Source organism: Argopecten irradians, chromosome 2 (genome assembly GCF_041381155.1).
Source record: "Argopecten irradians isolate NY chromosome 2, Ai_NY, whole genome shotgun sequence".
Taxonomy (NCBI): Eukaryota; Metazoa; Mollusca; class Bivalvia; order Pectinida; family Pectinidae; genus Argopecten; species Argopecten irradians.
This window is the reverse complement of record NC_091135.1, coordinates 16,983,427-16,999,891: the sequence shown is the minus strand read 5'-3', so window position 1 is coordinate 16,999,891 and position 16,465 is coordinate 16,983,427. Positions and strand designations below refer to the sequence as shown.

At 35.1% G+C, this 16,465-nt stretch overlaps 1 protein-coding gene across 1 annotated transcript in view; it reads right to left on the bottom strand.

Moving 5' to 3' along the window:
- Positions 1 to 843: 843 nt before the first annotated feature.
- Positions 844 to 16,465, bottom strand: part of LOC138314640 (ubiquitin carboxyl-terminal hydrolase 40-like) — a 28,088-nt gene continuing 12,466 nt past the window's right edge. Inside the window, exons 15-31 of the mRNA XM_069255076.1 lie at positions 16,216 to 16,381; positions 15,970 to 16,057; positions 15,645 to 15,718; positions 14,770 to 14,962; positions 14,388 to 14,493; positions 13,430 to 13,502; positions 9,516 to 9,569; positions 8,882 to 8,990; positions 8,215 to 8,427; positions 7,598 to 7,737; positions 6,384 to 6,489; positions 5,342 to 5,576; positions 4,871 to 4,936; positions 3,947 to 4,175; positions 2,812 to 2,907; positions 2,304 to 2,404; positions 844 to 2,092 (exon numbers count right to left, since the gene is read on the bottom strand). Of these exons, the coding sequence (XP_069111177.1) occupies positions 1,990 to 2,092; positions 2,304 to 2,404; positions 2,812 to 2,907; positions 3,947 to 4,175; positions 4,871 to 4,936; positions 5,342 to 5,576; positions 6,384 to 6,489; positions 7,598 to 7,737; positions 8,215 to 8,427; positions 8,882 to 8,990; positions 9,516 to 9,569; positions 13,430 to 13,502; positions 14,388 to 14,493; positions 14,770 to 14,962; positions 15,645 to 15,718; positions 15,970 to 16,057; positions 16,216 to 16,381 (2,152 nt within the window). The 3' untranslated portion in view covers positions 844 to 1,989. The remainder of the gene's footprint in view (positions 2,093 to 2,303; positions 2,405 to 2,811; positions 2,908 to 3,946; positions 4,176 to 4,870; positions 4,937 to 5,341; positions 5,577 to 6,383; positions 6,490 to 7,597; positions 7,738 to 8,214; positions 8,428 to 8,881; positions 8,991 to 9,515; positions 9,570 to 13,429; positions 13,503 to 14,387; positions 14,494 to 14,769; positions 14,963 to 15,644; positions 15,719 to 15,969; positions 16,058 to 16,215; positions 16,382 to 16,465) is intronic.

The window sequence follows — 16,465 nt, the reverse complement described above, 5'->3', positions numbered from 1 at the left end:
TAGCAATAAAACCAACTTGCTTCTATATCTCTCTTCTGATCGACCAGAATTACTTCCCTTTGTTTCACCCACCTACTGACGGATTGAAAAGAAGGGAAGTAACTCTGATATATCAGAATCCAATGGCTCTAATTGGGCCCTGTCCCTCCTACCCCAGGGGTTCCATATCAAGATCATAGACGTGAACGACCAAATTTAGTTAGAAGTATCATACTGTAGAGCTAGCAGAGCTTGCCCCTGGGCAGTCAGAGTTGCAATTTAAGCAAAATCCATTCCACTAAACTAAAAAATGAATTAAATCCTTTGTGACAGATTTAATTCACCTACCCCGACCAACGCTTCTGACAAAGTCTGTCACCCTACCCTGATAAAAAACCCTGTTCCCCAACCTGATTGAAAATTCCGACAAAGTCTGTTCCCCTACCCCAATGAACGCTTCTGGCAAAAGCTATTCCCCCAGACCCCTACTCCGATCAATGCTTCTGACACATAATGCAGGGAAATTCTATGTTAGTGACAGTAGTTATCAAAATAACATTGACCAATGAAGGAACAGAGTGCCACAGGATAACTGGGGGTAATATTGTATCACAGGTCCAACTATCACTCTGTTTTATCATAATAATACAGCGTGATATATAGCATAATTTGTAATCAAATTGCTTTCTTTACATCACAATTATAATTGCTGTAATAATTATAGCAAAACAACTATGGAACAGGTTATAAACTTACATTCACTGATGCTGGTACTGTAATGTTAAGTGTAAGAAGGCTTTCATGAAGTACTTTTTAGACTGCCTTTTCGTTTGACATTATTTCTTTGTTAAATAAATCTATTGGTTTATGACATTTTGTTTTTATTGTTTTTCTACACTATATATAAGAGATTACTTTGGTCTTCTGATTTCCAGCAGGCCAATATCACAGACACTAACAATAAACTATTGAGATGTAAATGTATTGTTTTGTTATAGGTTTAACATTGTTCTACACAGCATTCTTATCTCCCTTAACAACTTCATATATATCACAAACTACATGTGTTGTATAAAAATATTTCAATGACACAATCTAAGAAAACTAGAAAAGTGTTTTACTGATACCTTTAAACCACCATCGTATGCATTAAATACTATCATGAGTTTATTTTTATTTTTCGTTTTAAGTTAAAGATGCTAAACCACCGATGAAAGGCAATTTTCATCAATTAATAGTGGAGCAGACAAATTGTATTTTTCTTCTGAATAAGTATCAGCAATGTAGCATCTTTAACATGTAAATACAATGTATTATATATCCCATACAATAATATATACATTGTAATACTATGATTGAGGTCATTTTATGTTCCATTATCACAGCAGACTATACACCATATGATTTGTCATTTTTTACTTCATAGAAATATATAATTAATCTTCGTGAACATACTGAACTTTGACTGAAATTATTTTGACAACTAAAATACTAATAATTATTTAACAAGTTACATCACAAACCAAACTACCTGTATTTATCCTTGTCTCCCATCCTTATAAACACTCAGCTTCATGGCTTAACTCAATCCCAACTTATAAACGCTTGACAAACTTTAGATTAGCTCGCTATCCATCTCACACATTCCTTTAAACATTTAAATTATCAAAAGTACTAAAATCTCATTTCTTTCTCTCAATCATATCAATCACCCCTATAGCACACAGATATCACAATTAAATCTGCTTTTGTCATTGTAGATTTATTGGCCTTGTACTGGATGGCGTCGTTCTGATGTCTTCAGTTGACCTTTGTAACTTTGAACTGTATCATGACCTTGTTAACCTTTGAACTGTATATCACACATTGATGAACTCTTATAACTTTTGAACTGTGTCTCCACATTGATGACCTCTTGTAACCATTTAACTGCATCTCCACAATGATGACCTCTTGTAATCTTTCAACTGACTCTCCACTTTGATAACTTCTTTTAACCTTTGACCTGTGCTATCTGAAATTGTCGACTTTGATAGTAAGAGCTACTTCTGGTCTGTTACTCCTCGAACCAAATCCTCCAAATTCTTCCTGTCTCTTCTTCCTCATCTCCCTCCTACATCATTTAAAACAAAAATCAATCCCCAAGGAATAATGTTTTATTTAAACATGACAATTTTCTAGCAAATAATTTTTCGATGGCACATATTTATTGCAAACATTATAACTAGGTAACCAATGTACATTTAAAAGTTTGATTTGTTTTTATTAATTTGGTTTATGATAGAATCCTCTAAAGTCCTTTATGTCAGCACACATCTACTTACTCTTTTTTCTTTTCCTCTACCACCTTCTGTAGCTCCATTTGGCCATAATCATCTTGTAATGTCGCAAAATCATTCTTCTTCATCTGGTCAAACTGCATATCCTAGTGATGGCAGGAAAGGTGAAATAGCCAACATTGAGATTGTCATGTAACACAGAGACTTATAGAAAACAAATCTTTATCAGAATAATTTTCTATTTTTTTTTTACCCTTTCCTATGAAACATTTGATAAACACGAAGATACAACAAAAATGCTAAATAATAGTAATACCCTTCAATTCGATGAAATTGGAGAAAGATTCCTTCAATTCTGTTAGTGCTGGCAATATTGTTTTCAGATTGGTTCCAAAATGAAATATGTACAGTTAGAGATAAAGAGGAACCAACAGATTAAATATAAAGAAGATCCCTCCAGTGTTTTCTGAGAAACGGATTTGTGTACTGTAATAAAGAACGGACAGACAACCGACTGCCATTATAAAGTTCCTGTATATATCCTGATACTGACCTTCACCCCTATTGTATCACCGTCCCGGATGTGAAATGGAGCATTCTTCAGGTTACATTTCTGTCCTCCCTTTTTCTTCCCCTTCTGATTATGCTTCTATAACAAAAATAAACACAAGTGAACAATTGGTTTTTAATTTATATCATTTCCTTTATAACATCAATGTTTCGAGATAGGGGGCAGGCTAGAGATTCATGGCTGCTGAAATCGTTCTATTTCTCTGCTGTCAGAGATCTACAGTGCAGTCATTGGTCAAACCTCAGATCTTCACCTTATGCATCTCTGAATTTTAAATTAATTATATTACATTCTTAATTCACAATGAGGTTAAAAAGACATTAAATGGTACCGATATTGAGAATTAAATTTGTAGCAATTATTAAAACAAATGCTGAATTAGACTTTAAGTTTAGCATGGCTCGCATGCTGAAATAGCTAGCACAGTTGTTGAATCAGATGTAGAATGTGCTGAATTAGCTAACAGAATTGTTGAATCAGATGCTGAAATAGCTAACAAAGTTGTTGAATCAGATGTAGATTGTGCTGAAATAGCTAACAGAGTTGTTGAATCGGATATAGATTGTGCTGAATCAGCTAACAGAGTTGTTGAATCGGATGTAGATTGTGCTGAATCATCTAACAGAGTTGTTGAATCAGATGCTGAATTAGCTAACAAAGTTGTTAAATTGGATGTAGATTGTGCTGAATCAGCTAATAGAGTTGTTGAATCGGATGTAGATTGTGCTGAACCATCTAACAGAGTTGTTGAGTCGGATGCTGAATTAGCTAACAGAGTTGCTGAATCGGATGCTGAATTAGTTAACAGAGTTGTTGAATTGGATGCTGAATTAGCTAACAGAGTTGCTGAATCAGATGGTGAATTAGCTAACAGAGTTGCTGAATCAGATGGTGAATTAGCTAACAGAGTTGTTGAATCGTAAACTGAATTAGCTAACAGAGGTGTTGAATCAGATGCTGAATTAGCTAATAGTTGTTGATTCAGATGCTGAATTAGCTAACAGAGTTGCTGAATAGGATGCTGAATTAGCTAACAGAATTGTTAAATCAGATGCCGAATTAGCTAATAGTGGTTGAAAAGGATACAGAATTAGCTAACAGAGTTGATAGTACTGACCTTAGTTTGCTGATGTTGCTGTTCCTGTATAAGCAGCCACTCGTATCTGCGAGGGAAGTGTTTAGCTAGGTGGAGGTGCTGTTCCTCAATAATCAGTGCGTTACTCAAGGTTTGCTTCAGACTTTGGATGGTGGCCCCTTGGGATGTATCCCAGATCACTTCGTGTGGTGAGCTATACATCCTAGTCTCAGGGATTCTTTGCTGGACTTTTAACACAACCTCACTAGCACTGCAACAGAGTGAGGAGGGTGAAAGTCATATTCAGAACCTGTCCAGAGATTATACCAATCTATAGCTAATGGTAGTTATGTATACCCTTCCACACAGTGTATTAAGTATGACTATTGGCAAAAGCCTTAGGGGAACACAGCTGATTTCTTTACCCTAATCATATATAGCATTTTTCAAAGATTAAAATTACACTTAATTTGTGTTTATCTTGTACATTATCCCTATCATTGGATATTGTGTTGTAATACAATACTAAGGCTTTCCCTTAAAAGTCATCTTTAATTTTAATTTAAATGTTTTTTCATAACTTCACAGAATACAATGACCCTTAACAACAACCAGAATAACTCTCCGGCCGATGCCAGAAAATAGTTCAAAGGTTGACAACGAGAATTAAAACATGCCTGAATATACAGAGTTGCAAGACTTTTCTCGCGAGACTCAAAGTCAAAAAAAGAATATGTGTTATGGTTAGTAGAGCTTCAATGCATTGAAGAGCTGTACTCTTGTGATACTGCTCCAAAAATTCAGCATTTGCTATTAAAATTGAATAAATTCTCATAACTCTTGATGAAAAAATCTGAAACGCCTTTTTACGAATTGAAATCTGTGTTCATTATAGGCCAATAGGACTGTTTTCAGTAAAGCTGTTTTCTGTTTAAATTTCGTACATCCATATGACAATAAGTTTACCTTAATTTCTCCTCCCTTGACAACACCTGGATTGCTATCTTACAGCATGACTTCAGTTTTAGTTTTCTGGAAAGAAGAAATGTGGTAAGAATACAATGAAACTAAAATAAAGATGTCAGGTTATTCAGAAGAGTCAAGGCCAAATATTGGAGGAAGTTTATAAGGAAAAGACATGGCTCCTTTAGTCTGTAAAGAAATGTGGAGAACCATTGGTAATAGATGCCATGGTATAGCTATAAACTTATAAAACTGATGGAACAAAATGCAAACTGAATTTTAAATATAAGCTGTACATTTTCTTACAACTTGTCAATGGCAATAATGATTTAATAAGTTTCAAAATTCTTTCACAGCATAGAGCATCACAGAATCAGGAGTTATACAGTAGACATAAATTTCCATATCCAGATACAAGTATAGCTGGTAACATATTTACAGCGCATACCACCATCAGTGAACAGACATACTTACTGTAGTGTCTGTGTAGCTGGCCGGAGGACTGTGGTTAGTTGACCTTCTTCTATCAGTCGGACACGTATAAAGTGTATGGTAGGGATATTGAGGTCTGCCATCACAGGGAGTGTCATTACAAGTTGTTGGAAGTCCTCCAATGTATCCTGGAGCGACACTTCTACCTCGCCGATCGTCAGCGGTTCAGCACTCTCAGTAGTCTCCCCTGATGGTGTCTGGTTCAGTCTCAGCAATTCTGACCGAAAAAACTATGTCCATTCAGGTTCAAATGTCAACAAAGCAATACACAGGTGTAAACAAAATAGAATTAGAAGTGTAAGAGAAATAACAGAAAAGAATATGTAAACTAGAATCATGTCAGCATGACGTGAAAAGCCGCTATAACAATTTCATCTTAAGAACAATCTATCCTACAGATCTGATGTTACCTACGAACCACGTTTTTTGTATACCCGCTAAAGCATGTGCCTTATTTTAAGAAAGTGTGCGGTACAACAAATCTACTACCAGCGACCAAAACTAGGTCATCGTCTGAAGCCATATACCGAACGGGACACATGCTAATAATACAGAAAAATGCATCACGAAAACCTCGCTTCTATTTGTGAGGTACAAAAAAGTTATGATGATAATAATATAAACAGGTTGGTGACATAGTTATCGCTTCTTTATCTGGCAAACTGTCAATACTGGAAGTCAGCAGATGTGTCCGCATCAACCAGAGATGGGTCCAACACGCACCTATCTTAATAAAGCCGCTTGGCTCAGCCATTAGCGGTTTAAAAAGTACATTCTGTAATGGTCATTTGGGTAAATCAATCTGCTGAATTCTGATTTAAAAGTTTATTTCTTTATTAATACAGGACAATGGCACTGTTGCACTCACAATCCTGTTTTCCATAGCAAGTAGTAAGCATGCATTGACTGATCACTACACTATCTTCACATTAAATTTGTTATACTTAATAAATTTCAGTTTTAACAGTATATGGTGTAAATAACAGAAAAAAAAACCAAGATAACTGAAGTGTGTGTACACTACCTTTGATTCCTGAAGTAATCCACGATAACATTCCCCCAGAGTTAATGTCTGATTGGTACGGCTCCTCTAATGTCGGGTACAACACCACACACGGCCGGATGTAGCCCTGTTAGGATGAAAGATCACTCTGTTGTTACAGAAATAAAAAGTTTGGCACAAAAATGATTTTAAACATACAACCAGAAATACACTATTTGGTTTATTTGAACAGTTTTAAAGACAAATGATCAATGGTATCAGCTTTAGGAAAGTATAGATTTCTGATCTCGATCTTTGGGTCATGATGACTTGACATTACTTAATTTTACTGTATATCAGCTTAAGATGAAGCAAGTTAAAAGTTTTACTGAGGAAATTTTTTTCCTGAACTAAATCACGAGAAAAATCAGAGATAATGTATTTCTTCATTCAAAAGCCAGACACGGTTTCGGCTGAAAAGTGAAAACCAGGGTAAGACTTGGGCGGTTTATTAAGTTAAGTCCCAAGGTAAAAAGGAATCAGCCAACTACAGTGGAACTTCCCTAAACCGAACATGGTCGGTACATAGAATTTCAGCCTGTTTAGAGAGGGTTCGGGTTGGAGTAGTAAACCGAACATCGATCATCATGATCCAGATTTAACTGACCAGAACTTGTTTTCTACAATATACTATAACCACATACGTGTGCCTAGTGTTCGTTATAACTGATCAATATTATTGTTAATGTGAACATTATCATACAAGAAGGAATTATAAGTTTAAAATAAATAAAATCAACAATCTTGGCTTTGTCACCGCTTACAAACGCTATTAGGTGCGTGAATGTTCTTGGGAATGTTCTTGTCTGCACCGATCTACATACAGTATACCAAATTTTAGAAGTGTTTTTTTAGTTTACTATTCTGATCTTAAGATTGGTCTGGTATTCGGAATTGGGAGGGATCAGTTTTGGGAAGTTTTTTAAATTAGTATAAATATAGAGGAATTTATTCCTTACATCACATCTGTGTTTGGTTTTCAGAGGGGATTGGTTTTGAGAAGGATCGGTTTTGTGAAGTTACACTGTATTAGTAACCTACATCTAATCTACATAGCCTAAAATGTATGACCCTTAACCCAGAGGTGAAAATCCACTTAATAGAAAACCTTAATCACTCAGGTGCAATGACCCACTTAGAGCCAGAGTTCCTACTTATTCCTTGGCCAAATTTCACAGTAATGATTAACATCCTACCTTGGGTGGCAGTCTGCCTTCCTCCAGGAGTAAATGGTCTCCATCGTTCACTAGGCTCCGGTCCAAAGCTAGGTCTATATCATCCAGGACATCCGTGGCCTCACCAAACCAGTTGGTCTTCCGCAAGTGCCAACGATCCTCTGGAATATATATGGAGAAGGATATTTTAATCTATGACTTGCTTAATTCCCTTTGGTTCATTTACAACACTTTTTTTGAAGACTCATCTTTTCCAACAGTTGTATTTGCAATGACACTTTTAGTTTATAATTTGTGAAATCAGTGACTAAACTTTAGTTTTAGTAGCACTTTTTTTGGACTTTGCTTGTGACATTTATAACTTATGTTGTATGTTCTTTTATGAATGCTCATTTCATGCTCACTGTAAGGCGCTTTAGTGTAATTTTGTAACTAGAGAGGGCGCTATACAAATCGTGTATATTTATACAGCGCCCTCTCTAGTTATTATTACAATATAGGTTCAATGGTCATTTCCTGAGGTCAGAATTAAGAATCACCTTTCCATTTACTTTGTATATTTTTCAATTATTCATGCATATTTTGCAGGTATTTATGGCATTGTTTATTTTTGAACACATCCTTGATTTATTCCTTACCTTTCAGCCCGATTCGGCGTTTGATGCATTCCAGACACTCCCCCACTGTAGATGATTTGTCTAGAATAAATTCCATATTTACAGCATCAACCTTGGGGTCAGTAGATGTGATGGTTAATGTTAACTGGTTTGAGGCTGGACTTTGTCCTCCTTCCAGGATTAGAGTTGTTCCCCCTGTTAGGGATGCCTCCTCCACAGTCAACTGTTCATGTACTGTGGAATATGAATTAATTTTCTAAATCATCAATAATTTCTTTGAAAAGGATTTTCATTCAAAATGTTTGAAACATGTTTTATAAGGTAATACTTATTCTTTTAGCAATGCTCTTAATTGTGTATGGAATTAAGATAAAACGTGTGACATGAGAGAATATTACATATATACAGTAGTGTAGATTACATCCCACTCCCCATCTCAAGGCAGGGGTATAACATCAACTTTGAGTAAGAAATAATTGATATCCCAATGTCTGTAAGTGGTATTTGGTCTGTACTTACACGGTGGCCGTTGGCCTAGTGTGTCGTGGTCAATGCCAGTCTGTACTTACATGGTGGCCAAAGTACCTAGTGGTGGCCGTTGGCCTAGTGTGTCGTGGTCAATGCCAGTCTGTACTTACATGGTGGCCAAAGGCCTAGTGTGTAGTGGTCAATGCCGGTCTGTACTTACACGGTGGCCGAAGGCCTAGAGTGTCGTGGTCAATCCTGAGACGACCTCCATCCTCAACTTCAAACATGTCAAACTTGGACAGGGCCAGAATCTTTACTTCAGCAACACTCTGAATGTAGAGAAATTTTTATATTATACATCAAAATACATTTTAATCATTAAATATCGTCAGTGTATACACATTTCACCAGCATAATTTAAGCGATTCAGAAAACAATACAACTATCCTGGTTTGTATCCTTTGTTGCCTTCAGTATGCACACAGTAGTCAAATCAACAATAAGGTTTAAATCTGGTTTACAATGTTCATTAATTCTATTATAACCATCCTAATTTTATCAGTTATTCTACATCATTTCACACCAATACCATGAAATAACAACACCACATTGGACTTTATTTCTATACTATAAACCAACAAATTTTTGCATCAACTGAATTTCATGTTTTCATGTCTAACAACCTTTTTTGTAAGTTAAAGTCATATAGTTCCAAATTACCTACAACATTTTCTCAACTTATCACCACAAAATATGCAAAATTCAATCATGTGCGAAAATAGGTTGGTTTACAGTAGTAGAACAAGCTTAAGTTAATAGCAGATATAATCAATCAATTAAAATCATGTACATACTGTATCTTTGTCAACATCCAAACGGATTGTCACCCTGTTTCCATCTACTGGAGTCTGAACAAAGAAAGAGCATGAAAATGTTACCAGATCATTTTCTGATACTGGGCATAGAATGCACACAGTAACACACAGTTTTAACTAATCTCTGGGGACTAACGAAATCCTTTTATTACATGCATAGTTTGTTATACACATACATGTACAATGCACATGTATTACCAAAGGAGTCTGACGTTCTGTCAATAATATATAGTATACATATATAAAAAATATCCCTATATATTTGTATACATACATCTTATAGGAACATACATCTTATAGGACCTGACTCGGAAAGAAAATTACAAACTTATATCCATGAATTTGTTATAAATGTTTTTAACTGTATATAAATAACAAAATAGAATATGGTATTGTCTACAATCACTATCCATGCCTGATTTGAATATCATTATGAAGCTGCTATGAAGAAATCTAATTCACTTTTAAATTGCGTCACTGTAAATAATTCTATTCCCTCTCTCTCCCACGAATACCAGGTTTTGAGTTAACATGGAGAGACGACTTATCGAGCTACACTTGTTTTCTATGAAGAGCACCACTTTGGTTTTTGAGTTAACATGGAGAGACGACTTACTGAGCTACACTTGTTTTTATAAAGAGCACCACTTTGGTTTTTGAGTTAACATGGAGATAACTTACTGAGCTACACTTGTTTTCTATAAAGAGCACCACTTTGGTTTTTGAGTTAACATGGAGATAACTTACTGAGGTACACTTGTTTTCTATAAAGAGCACCACTTTGGTTTTTGAGTTAACATGGAGATAACTTACTGAGGTACACTTGTTTTCTATAAAGAGCACCACTTTGGTTTTTGAGTTAACATGGAGATAACTTACTGAGCTACACTTGTTTTCTATAAAGAGCACCACTTTGGTTTTTGAGTTAACATGGAGATAACTTACTGAGACACTTGTTTTTATAAAGAGCACCACTTTGGTTTTTGAGTTAACATGGAGATAACTTACTGAGCTACACTTGTTTTCTATAAAGAGCACCACTTTGGTTTTTGAGTTAACATGGAGATAACTTACTGAGCTACACTTGTTTTCTATAAAGAGCACAACTTTGGTTTTTGAGTTAACATGGAGATAACTTACTGAGCTACACTTGTTTTCTATAAAGAGCACCACTTTGGTTTTTGAGTTAACATGGAGATAACTTACTGAGCTACACTTGTTTTCTATAAAGAGCACCACTTTGGTTTTTGAGTTAACATGGAGATAACTTACTGAGCTACACTTGTTTTCTATAAAGAGCACCACTTTGGTTTTTGAGTTAACATGGAGATAACTTACTGAGCTACACTTGTTTTTTATAAGAGCACCACTTTGGTTTTTGAGTTAACATGGAGATAACTTACTGAGCTACACTTGTTTTCTATAAGCATTGTTTTTGAGAGTAACACACTTTTTTATAAGAGCACCACTTTGTTTTTGAGTTAATGGATAACTTACGAGAGATAAGAGACACTTTGGTTTTGAGTAACATGGAGATAACTTACTGAGAGCTACACTTGTTTTCTATAAAGAGCACCACTTTGGTTTTTGAGTTACATGGAGATAACTTACTGAGCTACACTTGTTTTCTATAAAGAGCACCACTTTGGTTTTTGAGTTAACATGGAGATAACTTACTGAGCTACACTTGTTTTCTATAAAGAGCACCACTTTGGTTTTTGAGTTAACATGGAGATAACTTACTGAGCTACACTTGTTTTTATAAAGAGCACCACTTTGGTTTTTGAGTTAACATGGAGATAACTTACTGAGCTACACTTGTTTTCTATAAAGAGCACCACTTTGGTTTTTGAGTTAACATGGAGATAACTTACTGAGCTACACTTGTTTTCTATAAAGAGCACCACTTTGGTTTTTGAGTTAATGTGGAGATAACTTACTGAGCTACACTTGTTTTCTATAAAGAGCACCACTTTGGTTTTTGAGTTAATGTGGAGATAACTTACTGAGCTACACTTGTTTTCTATAAAGAGCACCACTTTGGTTTTTGAGTTAACATGGAGATAACTTACTGAGCTACACTTGTTTTCTATAAAGAGCACCACTTTGCTTTTTGAGTTAATGTGGAGATAACTTACTGAGCTACACTTGTTTTCTATAAAGACACACTTTGGTTTTGAGTTAACATGAATGAGATTTTCTATAAGACACACTTTGTTTTTGAGTTACATGGAGATAACTTACTGAGCTACACTTGTTTTCTATAAAGAGCACCACTTTGGTTTTTGAGTTAACATGGAGATAACTTACTGAGCTACACTTGTTTTCTATAAAGAGCACCACTTTGGTTTTTGAGTTAACATGGAGATAACTTACTGAGCTACACTTTTTTCTATAAAGAGCACACACTTTGGTTTTTGAGTTAACATGGAGATAACTTACTGAGCTACACTTGTTTTCTATAAAGAGCACACTTTGGTTTTTGAGTTAACATGGAGATAACTTACTGAGCTTCACATGTTTTCTATACAGAGCACAACTTTTGTTTTTGAGTTAACATGGAGATAACTTACTGAGCTTCACATGTTTTCTATACAGAGCACAACTTTTGTTTTTGAGTTAACATGGAGATAACTTACTGAGGTTCACATGTTTTCTATATAAGAGCACCACTTTGGTTTTTGAGTTAACATGGAGATAACTTACTGAGCTACACTTGTTTTCTATAAAGAGCACACTTTGTTTTTGAGTTAATGGAGATAACTTACTGAGTACACTTGTTTTCTATAAGACACACTTTGGAGTTAATTGGAGATAACTTACTGAGCTACACTTGTTTTCTATAAAGAGCACCACTTTGGTTTTTGAGTTAACATGTGGAGATAACTTACTGAGCTACACTTGTTTTCTATAAAGAGCACCACTTTGGTTTTTGAGTTAACATGGAGATAACTTACAGAGCTACACTTGTTTTCTATAAGAGCACCACTTTGGTTTTTGAGTTAACATGGAGATAACTTACTGAGATACACTTGTTTTCTATGAAGAGCACCACTTTGGTTTTTGAGTTAACATGGAGATAACTACAGAGTACACTGGTTTCTATAAAGCACACTTGTTTTTGAGTTAACATGGAGAGCACGAGAACGTTTTATAAGAGACAACTTTGGTTTTTGAGTTAACATGGAGATAACTTACAGAGGTACACTTGTTTTCTATGAAGAGCACAACTTTGGTTTTTGAGTTAACATGGAGATAATTTACTGAGCTACACTTGTTTTTTATAAAGAGCACACTTGGTTTTTGAGTTAACATGGAGATAACTTACTGAGTACACTTGTTTTCTATGAAGAGCACCACTTTGGTTTTTGAGTTAACATGGAGAGACGACTACAACAGAGTAACTTACTGAGCTACACTTGTTTTTTATAAAGAGCACACTTTGGTTTTTGAGTTAATGTGGAGATAACTTACTGAGCTACACTTGTTTTCTATAAAGAGCACCACTTTGCTTTTTGAGTTAATGTGGAGATAACTTACTGAGCTACACTTGTTTTCTATAAAGAGCACCACTTTGCTTTTTGAGTTAATGTGGAGATAACTTACTGAGCTACACTTGTTTTCTATAAAGAGCACCACTTTGCTTTTTGAGTTAATGTGGAGATAACTTACTGAGCTACACTTGTTTTCTATAAATGAGCTTACGAGCCATTTTTTCTATAGACTTTGCTTTTTGAGTTAATGTGGAGATAACTTGACGAGCTACACTTGTTTTCTATGAAGAACAACACTTTGCTTTTTGAGTTAACATGGAGAGACGGCTTATCAAGCTACACTTGGGTCTATGAAGAACACCACACTTTGGTTTTTGAGTTAACATGGAGATAACTTACTGAGGTACACTTGTTTTCTATGAAGAGCACCACTTTGGTGTTGGTCAGTATCATCTTCTCCTCAATACTTTGTCTGTACAACAGAAAACATATACAGTCAATCACCACATAATTCTGCATTTACATTCAACGAAGAGCACCATTGTTCAATACTTTTCTGTCAAGTGAGTGCATAACAAAATGCTTTACAAAACTCATTACATTATATGTCATTACAGGAAATCTTCTATCTCAAATAGGACGTTATTCAGGATTACAATTGATAATGCATGAAAATAACACCCACAAGCAATTTGTTCCAAACCCTATGAATATCACTAGTGATATGTAATATGGATTTGGTCGACTTGTTTTGATCGCTATTAATATAATTAAATGTAGTATGGATTTGGTTGAGTTGTTTCGAACACTATCACTACATGTAGTATGGATTTGGTCGACTTGTTTCGATCACTATTAATATAATTAAATGTAGTATGGATTTGGTCGACTTGTTGCGATCGCTATTTATATAATTAAATGTAGTATTGATTTGGTCGACTTGTTTCAATCGCTATTAATATAATTATGGTAGTATGGATTTGGTTGACTTGTTTTGAACCCTATCACTACATGTAGTATGGATTTGGTCGACTTGTTTCGATCGCTATTAATATAATTAAATGTAGTATGGATTTGGTTGACTTGTTTTGAACCCTATCACTACATGTGGTATGGATTTGGTCGACTTGTTTTGAACTATTAATATAATTAAATGTAGTATGGATTTGGTCGACTTGTTGCGATCGCTATTTATGTAATTAAATGTGGTATGGATTTGGTCGACTTGTTTTGAATCCTATCACTACATGTGGTATGGATTTGGTTGACTGGTTGACTTCTTTTGAGCTCTATTAATATCACTACAAGTAGTATGGATTTGGTCAACATGTTTCAACTCTTGAGTTTGGTACAATACCTGTTTTTGTTCTCAGCCACAAACCGATCAAAGTCGGCCATCTGTAAGTCCTTCAATGTGGAACCCATCTCATCCTCCTGAAACTCGACAAGTTTCTGAGAGGCGCCTGTCAATAAAATTTATTTAGTTACAGATTGCATTCTAATAAAAACAGATCCTAGAGAGATCATAATGTCCACCAATGGCAGATCTTTATCTTACTCTGAATAGCCCACTAGGATGATGATCAATGACATTTACAAATGTGATTTTATCACCACATAATAAGTTAATCCCACTATCTATAATAAAGATTTTTTTCTGTATTCCAATGATAGCTTCCTGTGTTAAATGTTGATCAATTTTTTCTCTATTTACATCAGTAAGCTGAAGGGATACTGACCTTCGCCCATGATCTTTTTCAAAGTCATTTGACTTAGAGGAATACAAGTTCTATCTGACACTTTGACCTTGAAGTCATACAAGGTCAAGTTCTTTGGGAATCCATCAGATAATTCTGACTGAGGATGTCCATGTATTACAGTAAGGAAGATTGGTTCACACGCCACACCTGTCGGCACACACTGACCATTTATCTGTAATTAGATAATTAATTACCAAAGTGAACAAAACCCAATATGTCGTCATATTGAATAAATGTGAATTATACAAAGCTAAAGCCTCCTTCTTTAGCACTTGATAATCCTGTAAGAACCTCAATCCTGTCCAACAATTGCAAAATCAAGAACATGTTGATGAATCAACTAATTTTAATCATATGCTTATTGTCCCAGATAGAGTCATTCTCAGAGGAAATCAAAAGTGTCCAGCAAAAAGCCATATGATTGTACAGGCGAGCCCCATACCTATCCATGAATGGAAAATCAAATCCTGTTAAATTAGTATAGAGTATGGTTACCATCTCCAAACCACCACCAGATCACACAACTTCAATGGAGGTACATAATACATCTGATATGGATTCCTTTAGTCTTGGTTCACAGGGATATGTAATTGTCAAAGATATAAAATTCTGTTCAGTAGTATTATTTCCAAATCTAGATTTCCAGATGAGTTGAAGGTGATATATAAATTTATTTATGAAGAGTTGAATACAATTTTTTAGTAAACATGCCACTCCATTAGAAACGAATCTCGGATCACCATGATTCTCCTCGGCAAATATCAATTCAGTATTTATACACTGAAGAAGAACAAGTTGAAATTTCACATCCAGAAGATGCCTATACATTTTATAAGTATATTGTTATTATTTACCTTTCCACCTTCCCAAATAAACAGCATGTTAGCATCGTCTACTGGTGTCCTCATCAACGGCAGGTCATCGTCACCTTCAAACAAAAGGGCAGCATTTCACTACACTCCATTCATGTTGTACACGTATACAGCAAATGTTTTTAATTGGTGGCATGTATTAAATTGAAATAATTAATATTACAAAGAAGCTTTAATATTTAAAAGAACTGATTATCAAAGATGTATCAGTGTACATGTAAATATACCTAAATACTTTGAGTAATACCAAATTGTTGATAGATTAAGAGTCCCAGAAGTACAAGATTCTATTTCTCACCACATTTACCTGATATGTCTTCGTACAAATGATAACCTGCCACAAGTTCCTTCATCAGATGTATGTGGAATTGTTCAGCTATACGCCCCTCTGCCACCTGGAATATCACACTACATTACATATATGTCAATGTGAATGAGCATAAGAACTACCATTAACATTTTGCAAATGCTATATCCATCACTACTATAAGATCATTTTGAACTGAAAGAACTCAAAATATGGGCATTTAAAACCATTAAAATTAACGTTCACCTCTAGGATAGCAGCTTTCAGATCTCTCACAGTTTTTCTCCTGTCAAGACTAAGTTGTGTTTTAGGTGTCTGTGTCCGAAGACGGAGCAAGCCATCGACAAATTCAAATGTGTCCTCAAACTGTATATGTAAGGTGATTGTGTTGATTTCTACATCGTATAACTCTCTGTAAAAGTAAAACAGTTTAGGTAAAAATGCTAGTATCTGTGACTGTATATAAAAACTACTATGCAATCATAAATGTTCATAA